The following is a 13,118-nucleotide window of genomic DNA, read 5'->3' as shown; positions in this document are numbered from 1 at the left end:
CTGATCTATAAAGAATAGAAAGACAGTGAACCGGTGTTTCACAGAACCAGCTCCTGGTCCAACGAACACTGTCAACACCCTTGCAGGGCCCATTAAACTGCCCTGAAGCCAGTTCGACTGTGAAAAGTAAAACACAAATCAGACTCCGTAGTTGAAGTAAAAATATGAGACTGGAAAAACTCAGCAGGTCAAACAGTGTCGTTTATGGAGCAAAGATAAAGATACAGAACCAACGTTTCAGGCTTGAGCCCTTCATCAAGGTACAAAATGTAGGCAGGCGCCCAAACAAAATGGTGGGGGGAGAAGCACGGACAGAAAGGAAGATAATAGGTGGTGAAGGGAGGAAGGGAACACCAGCAAATATGGGGAGGGGGGGATGGCTCAGTGAATGGAGAGGGAAGGGGTGGAGAGCTGGAAGAAAGGAGACAAAGGAACAGGGAAGGGAGGGGGAATGGGGAGTGAGCCAGCAGAAACCGGAGAAGTTGATGTTAATGCCGTTGATTGTGAACCCCTTTCCATCTTCAATTAGTTTTGGAGGAACAAAGCTTGAGAATGAACCAATCTGTGATTGACTTTAATTAACTCACTTTAAATTTCCACTCCTCAGAGATTGGCAAGATTAGGTTCACTTTAACAACTCTACCAGAGAAAACATTTGAAGCACAAACTTAAAGCAGAAGTTACAATCATCTTTGTAACTGACATTACTCAGCAGTTATTAGAAAGTGCCTCAAGGTAAGAACATTCATGACCAACGCTGCAGTGTGCAGTTCAAACGCACAAGAAATGGTACACAAATAGACTATGCAGAACCAGACTTTGGGAAGAGCCAGTGTAAATATGCTGGGACTGTGCAGTCTACTGGACATTCAATACCTCAAGCTCACCTGCCCGGTCACAGCAGAGGTAGGTATGTTCTCCCCCATATCACCTCATTCCCAAGGAGAATGGAAGATGAGGGGATTCAGCAGATAACACAGCATCAATGGACAGTCAATCTCAGCAATTGGAGCCAACAGCAAGGTTTATGAATGGTCTCCGTGGGAACAAGGGCGCAAATCCCACAGCACACGGCCCGTATCCCTCCACCCCCTGCACATGGTCTGTAGCCTTCCACCCCTCCGCGCACAGTCCGTGTCCCTCCACCCCCCGTGCACAGTCTGTGTCCCTCCACCCCTCCACGCACGGTCCATGTCCCTCCCCCCCCGCACACAGTCAGGTCCCTCCACCCCCCTGCACATGGTCCGTGTCTCTCCACCCCCTGCACACGGTCCGTGTCTCTCCACCCATTCACGCACAGTCCATGTTCCTCCACCCCTCCGCGTGCGGTCCACATCCCTCCACCTCCCCTGCACACGGTTCGTATCCCTCCACCCCCCGCGCACGGTCCCTGTCCCTCCACCCCTCCGCGTATGGTCCACATCCCTTCACCCATCTGCACATGGTCCATGACCCTCCACCCCACTGCGCACAGTCTGTGTCCCTCCACCCCCTGCACATGGTCCATATCCCTCCATCTCTGCCTGTTTATATCTGTCCAAATGCTCCCTCCTTCCCTGATAGCCCATTCCAGGCACCCACCACTCTCTGTAGGGGGAAAAAAACCTGCCTTTCTGTTCGCTTGACTTGGGCAGAAGAAATGGCAATATTTCTGAAGTTAGGAGACCCAGTTTTTTAATTTAAATTTAGACATTTAACTTTTTAAAAAATTAGACAGACAGCAGAGTATTGGCCATTTCGGCCCATGAGTCTGTGCCGCCCAATTTACACCCCCGGTACATTTTGAACAGTGGGAGGAAACCAGAGCCCTTCAAGAAAAACACACTGACACAGGGCGAAGGTACAAACTCCTTACAGACAGCACCGGATTCATACCCAAGTCCCAATTGCTGGCGCTGGAAAGGGGTTACTAGCCCTGCCACCTCAATGTTCTGAAATGATTACTGTTATGTACTGAACTTGGAGAAAGGGTCTGGCTGTGTTCTCTCATTTAATGCAGAGCCATTTTACTTCAGTACCTGTGGGCTTTGCATTGGCCAGGACTGCTCTCTGCCCAACACAAAACCACGGGAACTGCATGAATAATCTTCCTTTGGAGGTTCCAGAAGTATATACACAAACAGCCCATATATTTATCCACAAACCATTCCCTGGTTCAACAACTAGCTCTTGGCTCTGCATACGTTAAATATTTATCAAATATAAATACGGGTAAACAATACATTTTAAATTCTGTCAGAAAAATGCAAAGAAAAAGCCAACTCAATAAAGGGAAAAGTGAAACACGATTATTTTGAATGTTGACTGACTTTACACAGTTTGAAGTTTTATAGCTCTAGTTTCAGTTTGGGAGTGATTTTTCAGTGGTGTGCAAAAAAGAGATTTGTGCTTTTTAAAAATAAACCAGGGAGGAGCATGTACAATAATATTACAATTATCTGATCCAGACATTAAATACTGCCTGTGCACTCCTGCTTGCTGTGGTTCCCCACCCTGATCCATTCCCACATACTCCACCACATGTGGCAAACTTACTAATATCCATAATCAAATGCATCGGCCAGTTGTCTGTGCCTTAAGTATAAAGGTTCAATCTTAAAAAGTGAATGTCTGCTATTGCAAAATTACCAACACCATTTCCTCTTCATTAAAAACTAAAACATGTTTTAGTGTATAACCCCAGGACACAGATTCAAGGCCTGTTTACAAGGACTAATCAATTAGTGATAATAAGAAGACAGAATCCACTAGATTGGCATCTTATGGAAATGACCATAAGCACTGAACCTTCCTTTGGACAGGCTGCCTGCCAGCAGCATCTGACTTAACTCAATTACAAGAACTGCATTCAGGTTGGGAACATGAGGACTTCAGACTTGATGGTGCCTGGAGCCACACACAATCTGCTGGAGGGTCGACTAGCATCTGTGGGAGAAAAGGCTGGTACATGCTTTGGGCCAGACCCCTTCATCAGGATTCTAGCATGTCCTCACTCCTAACAAAGGTTTGGGCCCAAAGGTTCAACCGTTCCTTTTCTCCCACAGATGCTGATCGACCCACTGAGTACCTCCAGCAGGGGTTGTGCGTTGCTGCTTTCAGGTTGGCTTTTTGCTTCACAAGGTACAAAATAAGTTGAATGCATACACAATCAAATATGGCAAAAATGATTCTTAGATGATTTTACTGCCCTGTAGATTGTAACACTCTCCTGGACCCTGGTTGAGAAGCAAGAATTGGCCAGAATCCCCATTACTTGTGGAGGGGAACAGTGCTCAGAGCCTCCTCCCGAGTACGAGTTAGGGAAACATTCTGTGGAAGAGAAAGAGAGAAAATCAGTGGAGGACACAAAATTCTGAGGACATTTACATATTAAAATCCGAAAACTAACACTGATACTGCTATTAAAATAATGTTCTTTCCTTACAGAGGCTGCAAACACTGATCTTTTGAGTAGAGGAAGGAAAGTGAAGCGTTGATGGAGAACATCGTAACAGAGCCTTGCTTATCCTTAAGGATCTTTGTGCTGCAAGAACATGTGCAGCATGGAAACAGACCCTTTGGCTGATTGTGTCCATCAGGAACGTGTGACAGAGGACTCTCTGATCTATGGTGGCTGATTGTGTCCACACTGTCAGGTACGCGTGATTGAGGACTCTCTGATCTACAGACTGTTCCCAGGGACACATTCTGAGTCTGATATCCACAAATGTTGGAAGACCATCAACTCGGTGAAAGACAGACTTTGACCAGCCTGCAACGTGTGGGTCTTTCAGCACATGGAGATGTCAATGCAGGAATGCTACCGACTGACACATTTCAGGCTGCAGGAGTCTATGCTGAGGGACGTACTGAGGCCATCACAAGGGTGCTGTGGGTCTGGAGTCCTCCCATTACCGGGCACTGAGAGGCTGAGACCAAGAGGAAGCCTCTCAACCAATGGTTTTGGAGGGGGGAGGTGAGAAAGAGAAAAGACAAGGTGCCACAACAGTGGTAATAAGATATTAACAGAACAATGTAAAATGTCAATGGTGAGAATGGACCGACATGTGCGACTCTATGAATGTAAAAGTTCTTGTTTTGTAAATAATTTATTAGGAATATAATTTTGGAAATAAAAATCAGATATGTGTTTACACTAACTCGGTTCATTCTGTAATCAAAAAGAGACCTGTAAATAGTTTTGAAAAACACAAAAGCTGCAGATGGCGAGTCTGAGCAGGCAAAGAATTGCTGAAGGAACTCCGCATCTGCGGATAGAAATGGCCAGCCAACATTTGGAACCTTTTTGTCAGGACAAAGGTGAAAATGACATGGAGCAAGAAGGAAGCTTGGAGGATCCAGAGGTGATGGGGGAGAAGGATCCAGAAGTGATGGGGAAGGATCCAGAGGTGATGGGGGAGAAGGATCCAGAGGTGATGGGGGAGAAGGATCCAGAGGTGATGGGGGAGAAGGGTCCAGAGGTGATGGGGGAGAAGGGTCCAGAGGTGATGGGGAAGGATCCAGAGGTGATGGGGAAGGATCCAGAGGTGATGGGGGAGAAGGATCCAGAGGTGATGGGGAGAAGGATCCAGAGGTGATGGGGGAGAAGGATCCAGAGGTGATGGGGGAGAAGGATCCAGAGGTGATGGGGGAGAAGGATCCAGAGGTGATGGGGGAGAAGGATCCAGAGGTGATGGGGGAGAAGGATCCAGAGGTGATGGGGGAGAAGGATCCAGAGGTGATGGGGGAGAAGGATCCAGAGGTGATGGGGGAGAAGGATCCAGAGGTGATGGGGGAGAAGGATCCAGAGGTGATGGGGGAGAAGGATCCAGAGGTGATGGAGCAGAAGGTTGGTGAAGTGGACAGAAACCGTTTGGGGAAATTAGAGAGAAACAGAAGTACAGGAGAAGGTAAAAAGATGGAGAAAGTGGGACCAGGTGGAGTGGGGGTTACTTAAAATTAGCAAATTCAATGTTCATGGCATTGGGTTTCAGGAGGAAGATGATGTGTTGTTCCTCAGGTTTATGTTTAGCCTCACCCTCACAATGGATGAGGACAGACATGTCTCTGTGAGAATGGGTGGGGAAGTGAAATGGTTGGTTACAGGCAACTCAAGTTCAGACCCTCGCACAGAGTGGAGGTGTTTGGCGAACCAATCTCAAAAGCGCAGAGGTTCTCGGCAGGAATATTTTTAACCATCGAAAATCCATTTGATGTTCAGTCACAGCGTTTTTTGCTCAACTGCCCCTTGAGAAGGTGGGCTGCTGGATTCCACGTGATGGTTTGGTCAGGATTTGAGGCAGGTCACTGGCATGATGGACGTCCTTTTGCAGAATTTTATCAGGGATGAAGGACCAAATTTACATTTTTTTGATAAAGATCCCAACTTATTGCCCACTCAGTTAACCTGTTGGCAACCACAACCCCTAGCCCAACGCGATCTTTATCAAAAAAATGGTGAGGACATCCACTTTGAAAGAACATGTTCAAGAAGGGTAACAGGTACAGAGCAAAAGTGGGGAGGACTTGATGCTGTGTCTAGTTTTGGTCTCCAAATTTGGAGTTGATTCAATGGAATGAGAGGTTTAATGATGGAGTTTAGAAGAATGGAAAGTGAAAGAAGAAAGACTGTGAGGGGTTAGAATTCATGCGACTCCAAGTGAAACATACTAAAAAGTTTCAGAATTATTTAGGGCAGCATGATTGGCATTGCAGTTAGCGCAATGTCTTTACAGAGCCACCGATCGGGACCAGAGCTCGAATCCCGCGCTGTAAGGAGTTTGTCTGCGTGGGTTTTCCCCGGAATCTCCGGTTTCCTCCTACCCTTCAAAACATACCAGAGGTTGTATATTAATTGGGATTTGTGGGCTGAGATGGCCTGTTACCGTGCTGTATGTCTAAATTTTAAAATTATTTGAGGTACAATTGAGGTGGACTTTCTTCTAAGATTTACCAATATTTGTAATTCTCTAATGTAGAACTGTAGATGCAGAATCACTAAATATTTTCAAGGCAGGATTTGACAGAAATTTGAACCACACGTGAATCGGGCATGATTATATGGAAGCAGGAGAGTGGTAGTGAGACTATGAACTGAAGCATATGACCTTACTGAGGGGCAAATTGGCCAACCTCTGCTTCTTCTTTTCATTTCATCCTTATGTGTAAATTGTTTTCTAATCAATAATTCTTGTGGCCCTCTCCCAATACGTGATACAATACCACCCAGCTGGACTGCAATATGCCATCTGATAACCAGCATTCATTTGCAACATTTGACCCACGTGACGCCTTTGAAAGGTTCTGAAGAATTTGCTTGACAGAGTTCCACAAAATAGTTTCTGAAACAGATACAATACTCATTGTTGCTTGCCTAGGTCACCAAAAATAAATTTGGTGCCAGTTTCCTGTTCCCAAGTCCAAAGATTGAAAAGGTAATATACATTCACCCTTGATAAAATGATTATCACTGAAATCATCTTTATAAAGAGTAAGTGGGCAAAAATGAGCAGCATTGGAATGTTAGAATTGACTTTGAGCTGAAACCTGTTATTAAGACTGGTTAAATGTAGCTAGTGTGAAGAAGGACAGGAAAGACAGGGGCAGGGACCCCATAGAGGATTGGTGAAACATGAGGGAGAATGGGGCAAGAGAAACCAGGGGGTCAGGAGAAGGTCAATGAGTTACGTAGGCTGGATTGGATTATGGGAGAGCAAAGGTTGCCCGCTGACATCTGATGAGACCAGACTGAACCAAAAAAAGGTGGGGAGGGGTGTACGGTGTAGAGAGGAAGTATCCAGTAAGGAGTTGCAGGTGAAGGGAGTGGAAGCAAAGAGGAGGGGAAATGAAAATGGGTTGGGAGGGGGGGGTGTGTCCATCTTCCACTCCTTCCCACCCCTCACCTTACCTTGAGTAATTGACAGATAAACACAAGATATTTACCAGTGGTCGGTCACGGTGCGTGTTTACTGCTTCCACATTAAGGTAAATAGATTCCATTTTACAACCTGAAAATAACGATTTAAACAAAGTCAAACAAATGAACAGGATCGAGGGAAAAGTGAAACCTGCTCTTGTGAATTGAAATGTCAAGATGCACCTTGCTTTAGGACTTAGACCATTGTGTGACATGGACAATTTACTATGGGAAATCTGCTAACCTTCACCTGACATGTTAGAGGATTTGTATGACAGAATTCATATTCATTTTGTTTTTATCCAAGGGTAGATTATTAACATTTACTTCATAAATGTTACCCCCATTGTTTTCCTGACACATTTGGTAAGCAAAGATAAATAAATCAACTGAAAAACCTATTTCAGTCAGCAAAAAAAGTGGAAATCAACCTATTAAATGTGTCTGTATGATATGATGAATAGCTATTTATTTTCAATCAGTTGGTTTGAATACCACAGGGTTGTCACCTTTTCAAACAGATTATTGTTTCATGGGGCAGTGTTCACCACCAAGGTCATTCAACAAGTAGCTGAACAGATATTAATCTGGAAGATTTTCCAGTTATGGACAGCACATTTGCTGGAAGTGACGACGACTTGGATTACTCCACCATTCTATGGTTCTCAAAATCACTTTAGTCCTCAGCTTTGTCATTCTTTTTAAAAGTGTTACTTTGGAAATGGAGTAAATACTTGCAATATGGGCAGAGTGGCAATGCAACAACAATTTGTATTCCAGGCGTCTTTCATGGTGGCACTAGATGGACAAAATGGGCAAGCCAAAGGAAGGAATGAGGCTGGTTTTAAATGTGGCATGGAGATGGTTAGGCCTGGGCTATTGAAGGTAAGATAGTCCTTGTGAGGCAAAGGGATCAAATTGTTCAAAAACACAAGCGAGATATTATCACTTTGGCAAATACTTTGCTCACCCACTTCATTAAAGAGAGCCTCGTATTCCTGAAGTAGTCTCCTGAACAATGGAGAAAAAGATGCAGACTGGGTGAATTATTTGGGTGAATGAAACAGAATTATATTAGTAATCTTTAATTTATAAAATATATCATTTTTAGTGAAAGGGACTTTGTGGGTTGGATACAGGGACACACACGGAGGCGCTGAGTCTGCTATGGGGCACCTGAAGCAGAGCAATAAAACCTCGAGCAATTGTCCGTTGAAATATTGAAGAGGATGAGTGTTTGCTCCAAGAGACCGTTGGCTGCTAATTCAGAGAAGTCATCAATTCTGATCATGATACGACACTTCCTTGTCATCGCGCTGGTAGCCAATAAATTCAGCATCGACCAGAATTTAAAACAGAGTTGCACACATTACGATAAAACCAGATACAATTAAAACCACACTCTTCTAAAATGAATTTCGAAAAATTACTGATTATAAAATTCAACTGCAGCACCACTTAGTGAATTGGTGTTTAACATTGTCACGGCTTCATTAAAAAAGCTCTTTTTAAGCCTAGTGGGTACTTATAGTGTCTGCCTGATGCGTGGAGAGTAAATAGTTCGTGGTTAGGATGTGTTGCATCTTTAATGATATTCCTCGCCCTGTCCAAACATTCTCCCCTATAAATAGATTCAAAGGGAGGCAATTGCATTCCAACAATCCCTTGGGCAGTGGGTTCACTACCCGCTGGAGTTCCTGACCATCTTGTACAGAACAATTCCTGGAACACGCCGAAATACTGTATGTCAGCACGCTCTCAATTGTGCATCTATCAAAATCCAACAGTGCTCTAGGTGTAACTTCCTCATACATTTCAAAAAATAAAGACGTTGTTGTGCCTTTTTGATCATCATTGATGAATTCTGTCAGTCCTGAAAATCGTTTGACCTTCCAATTCCACCACGTGATCTGGTATTCCCCTATTGAGCCATGTCTCCATAAAAACCATTACGTTACAGTTTGTGAGGCTTTCCTGTGTGAGGATCCAGGTCATCAACTCATCCATTTTGTTCACCAGAGACCAAGCATTAACAAGGAAAATACTCAGTAGTACTGGCCTGAGCAGATTTAGCCGTAAACTGGCATGCAGGGCTCCCCACTTGCCCTGTTGTTGCTTCCGGTTTCATTGCCCACGCTGAGCCCTTCCAGTCGGGGTGAGTTGAATGCAAGTCCACAGTGTCTGTTCCAGCTCCGGGGGGGAGGGGGGGGGGGGTGCGGGGAGGATTTTATCAAATTTAAATGTCCTCCTTGCAGCAGTGATAAAAAGCATCTGTCTACTGTAGCTTAACTACACACTGTTAAATCTGGCCAACACACAAAAAACAAGCAAGTACTTCAACGGTATTTTACAAATTCCTGTCGGACAATCAGCCTCGCGATGTGAACGCATCACCATCTTGCCCACTATCTCTTTTACTGAGATGTTTCAATTCTCCATTGAAACCTGGAACAATGAAGTTTACTTAGAAAGCACCTGTGTACACTCACAGCCATTTTGTTTGTTGATCTGAGCAGACAGCCCAGAAGCATTTTCTCGTCAACTTTTGGAAGAGAGGAACATGTCATATGACTATGGGCACTCCAAGAAGGCATCTTTTATACTGCACCAATTTCATCTGAGGAGTAAAAGATGCAGTAACCTTCAATGAGGCGAGTACTGCTGTGCGTTCTCCCTGTGATAGGGAAGGAACATAGAATCAGTGGCTTTGAAAGAAAGGGTCACTTTGTCAAGAGAGGGCAGTTCTACATGTCCATTTGCAATGGTCACTTCTTTTAACCCTTGGCTTAGTTTTATGAAATCATCATGTGAAACACAAGTTCCAAAACCTCCATGCAAGAGAGGGGGATTTGTGGAAAATGTAAGAAATATTTCTCTGAAAGCAAATCTACAAGAATTCGTGAGTTTCATAACTTTTGAACCGTAGTTTAAAGATTCTGAATTTCAACACAAAAGATTTCTGAGGCTGAGCTTTAAAAATGGACTTTTCACGATTGTGCCTCAGCCTAATGGTGTGGGATCTGTCTCACACGTACACATATATACATTTGCGTATTAGTGGGGTTATATTAGATTTAAGTAAGTAGTGTTATGTTATTAATAGTTAATAGTAAAAATTATTGGTTGCTTTGAAAATACCATTGTCTTAGTGAATTTCTATTGCTGTTGGTCTAGGATGTAACAGTGAGTCTGTTGCAACAACATCATGGAGATGTGCCAAGCTACCTTGACACACCTTCTCTGATGCAATGGGAAGTGAGATTGTTTACTCTCCAATACACTTCACCTCCATTTCTTCCCTGCCCACCTGCATTTATTCACCTGCCAACTTGTAACTCCTTCCCCTTACCCTTCTATTTGTGCAACCGCCCAGTTCTTGCTTTTCCCAAAACAAAGGAGACCATTTTGGCCCAAAATGTCAACTACTTCTTGATGTTGCCTGATCTGTTCTATGAGCTTTTCCAGTCTGCAGTCTCCTTTGTTTATCTGGTTTATTTTACCAATTCCAAGAATTATGTGGAAACTGCCTCAGTTTACGAAGAAGGAACTGGCCTTTTGCACCCCAGTCGCTTCCTGGCTCCCACTCTGCCACCTTCCACAGTCGGTACTGGTCAGAGTGTTAAAATGCACATCGTGTTGGTCAAGGATGTTGTAACCAGGGCAAAGAAATCCTGATCTGATCTCAATGACATTGTTAAACATACCCTTTCTCCCTAAACAAGCCATCATCTACGGGTCGGGAGTTGATGCGAGTGCTGCCCTGTTGATTTTGAACCAGATGGTAATTAGTAAGAGGTACTAGTGCCTTTAACATCAGCAAGATTAAGCAGCTGGTCACAGACCTGATAAAGGAGTGGAGATCATATCATAGCCTGAATCAACACCATTCAGGTGGAGTTGTCAGACCGCTTTAAGTTCCTTGGAGCAATCATTTCCAACACCCACCCTTTTCCAATCACAAAGACGTCATGTTCACAAAAGCACACTAGCACCTCTACTTCCACTGAAGCCTGATGAAATTTGACACGGCATCAATATCCCACAATGACTTCTTTAGAAGAATCACTGTGTGGCACTGGAACTGATCTTCCCAAGACCACAAGAATTGTAGTGTTGTGAACACAACGTACACTACCACACAACCCCCCCCCCCCCCACACACCTGTACTCCCTGCTCTGAAAATCAGCTAATACATCAAAAGACTCACCCCACCCTATCCACACATTTTTCACCCTTCGCCATTAGTTGACGATTCATGAGTGTGAAATCACCTGTCACCATAATGAGTATCGGTTCTTCCTGTGAGAGATGGGAAAATTGACCTAAAATTATGAACATGGAAGAAACTAAAGTTCATCAGTAACATGGCTGTAACCAGTTCAAACAGGATAAGCTTGGGGCTTAGGATGCAGGAAAGCAGAGTCAGCACGATTAACATAAGAATCTTCTAGTCTTTGTGACAAGACCATAGGACTAAGATAAGGAATGGTAAGGTACAATAGAATGTAGGAAGTTGAGGTAGTCTGGATCAGATAAGGGTCTCCTAGCCCTGGACAGAAGTACCAAGTCATACATTTCTAATTAGCTAACCATACACAGATTTATACATATGAAATTAGCCAACCCTAGATAGAATGAGTCAACTCTGCATATCAAGAGACTGTAGCCCAGAGAATCAGGAAGGTGTGAATAAGGACAATGACATGATGGGGCACCCACAGGATACCCCCTGGTCCTCCAAGTGTACTGAAACTGCACGTAGGCAGGAAGGATTACCTATGCCAAACCCATCCAGGGGGGCAGAAGAATGTAAGGGGGAGGGCATTCTGATACTGAAATTGACTGTATAAAAGTTGGGTGAGCCCCAGTATGTGTGTGTATTCCCAGGGTAAGGGGAAGCACCCAACTTTGCATTGTTGTAGTAATAAATGTTCTTTGTTCTCAATTTTTGTCTCGAGCAATTTCTTTAAAGGTACTTTAATTTCTAACATTCCTCACTGCAATCAAACTCCGGAACGAGACTCACTTCAGTAACATTACGTTGACTTTGCTCTGTTTTCATTGCTCTCTGTAGATCTGCACTTGGTACATTGTTTGTAACGGTTGCACTATCTCCACCTTGACTCGGTGAATTGCATGCAAAACAAATGTCCTCACTAACCTTCAATGCGCGTGACAGTGAACTTGAACATGACTTTGCCAGGTCTGAGGAGTCACCCTGAGCTACTGCTAATCAATAGCTGAAGATCCAATGGTCATTACTCTGTACAAATAACCTGTTGCATCCGTTATTGCTCCTTCAAATATCACTTGTAAATGTGCTGATGCTGGGAGAAGCCAGACAGTTATTAGACCACAAGATATAGGAGCAGAAGTAGGCCATTCAGCCCATCAAGTCTGCTCTGCCATTCCACCATGAGCTGATCTATTCTCCCACACAGTCTTCTCCCCATAACCTTTGATGTCCTGACTATTCAGATACTTATCAATCTCTGCCTTAAATACATTCAATGACGTGGCCTTCACAGACGCCTGTGGCAAGAAATTCCAGAAGTTCACCACTCTCTAGCTAAAGAAATTCCCTCACATCTCTGTTGTAAACAGGCGCCCTTCAATCCTGAAGTTGTGCCCTCTTGTCCTTGACTCCCTGACCATAGGAAACAACTTTGCCGCATCTACTCCGTCCAGGCCTTTAAGCAACATTCAAAATCCTTCTGTGAGGTCCTCCCTCATTCTTCTGAACTCCAAGGAGAACAGTCCAAGAGGTGTCAAATGCTCCTCACATGCTAATCCCTTCATTCCAGGAATCATTCTTGTGAATCTTCTCTGAACCCTCTCCAATGCCAGCACATCCTTTCTTAAAAAAGGAGCCCAAAACTGTCCCCTGTACTCCGTGAGGCCTCAACAGCACTTACAAAGCCACATTAGGTTATTTAGCTGCTGTCCCTAGTGCATTGGTGAAGGGTAGAATTTGGCGGGGGGGGGGGGGGGGGGAGAAGAGTTGAGAGGAATGTGGGGAGAACAAAGTGGGATTAGTGCAAATGGTGGTTGGCACGCACTGAGTGGGGTGAAGAGTCTGCTTCCATGCTGTACAAATCAATCTTTGTTTGACTTACTCAATCCCTGACATGGAAGCCCTTACACAACTATTTCTATGGGCTCAAAAATAGTCCTGGATATTAACTTGGAGATGGGTGAGGGGGAGAAAGCTGGAAGGGTGGT

At 44.2% G+C, this 13,118-nt stretch overlaps 1 protein-coding gene across 10 annotated transcripts in view; it reads right to left on the bottom strand.

Annotated features, from left to right (window-relative positions):
* Positions 1-1,657: 1,657 nt before the first annotated feature.
* LOC138765256 (6-phosphofructo-2-kinase/fructose-2,6-bisphosphatase 2-like) overlaps positions 1,658-13,118 on the bottom strand; it is a 50,315-nt gene continuing 38,854 nt past the window's right edge. For 2 of the 10 annotated variants that reach the window (XM_069942287.1, XM_069942288.1), the window contains exons 14-17: positions 11,104-11,195; positions 7,866-7,906; positions 6,922-6,986; positions 1,658-3,309 (exon numbers count right to left, since the gene is read on the bottom strand). In XM_069942287.1, the coding sequence (XP_069798388.1) occupies positions 3,250-3,309; positions 6,922-6,986; positions 7,866-7,906; positions 11,104-11,195 (258 nt within the window). In that variant the 3' untranslated portion in view covers positions 1,658-3,249. Of the gene's footprint in view, positions 3,310-6,921; positions 6,987-7,865; positions 7,907-9,384; positions 9,570-11,103; positions 11,196-13,118 lie in introns of those variants that run through there. The other 8 variants (XR_011358549.1, XR_011358551.1, XM_069942291.1 and 5 more) reach the window with 6 other exon arrangements.

Source organism: Narcine bancroftii, chromosome 5 (genome assembly GCF_036971445.1).
Source record: "Narcine bancroftii isolate sNarBan1 chromosome 5, sNarBan1.hap1, whole genome shotgun sequence".
Taxonomy (NCBI): domain Eukaryota; kingdom Metazoa; phylum Chordata; class Chondrichthyes; order Torpediniformes; family Narcinidae; genus Narcine; species Narcine bancroftii.
Note: the sequence above shows the minus strand (reverse complement) of the source record. Positions and strands in the feature narration are given on the sequence as shown.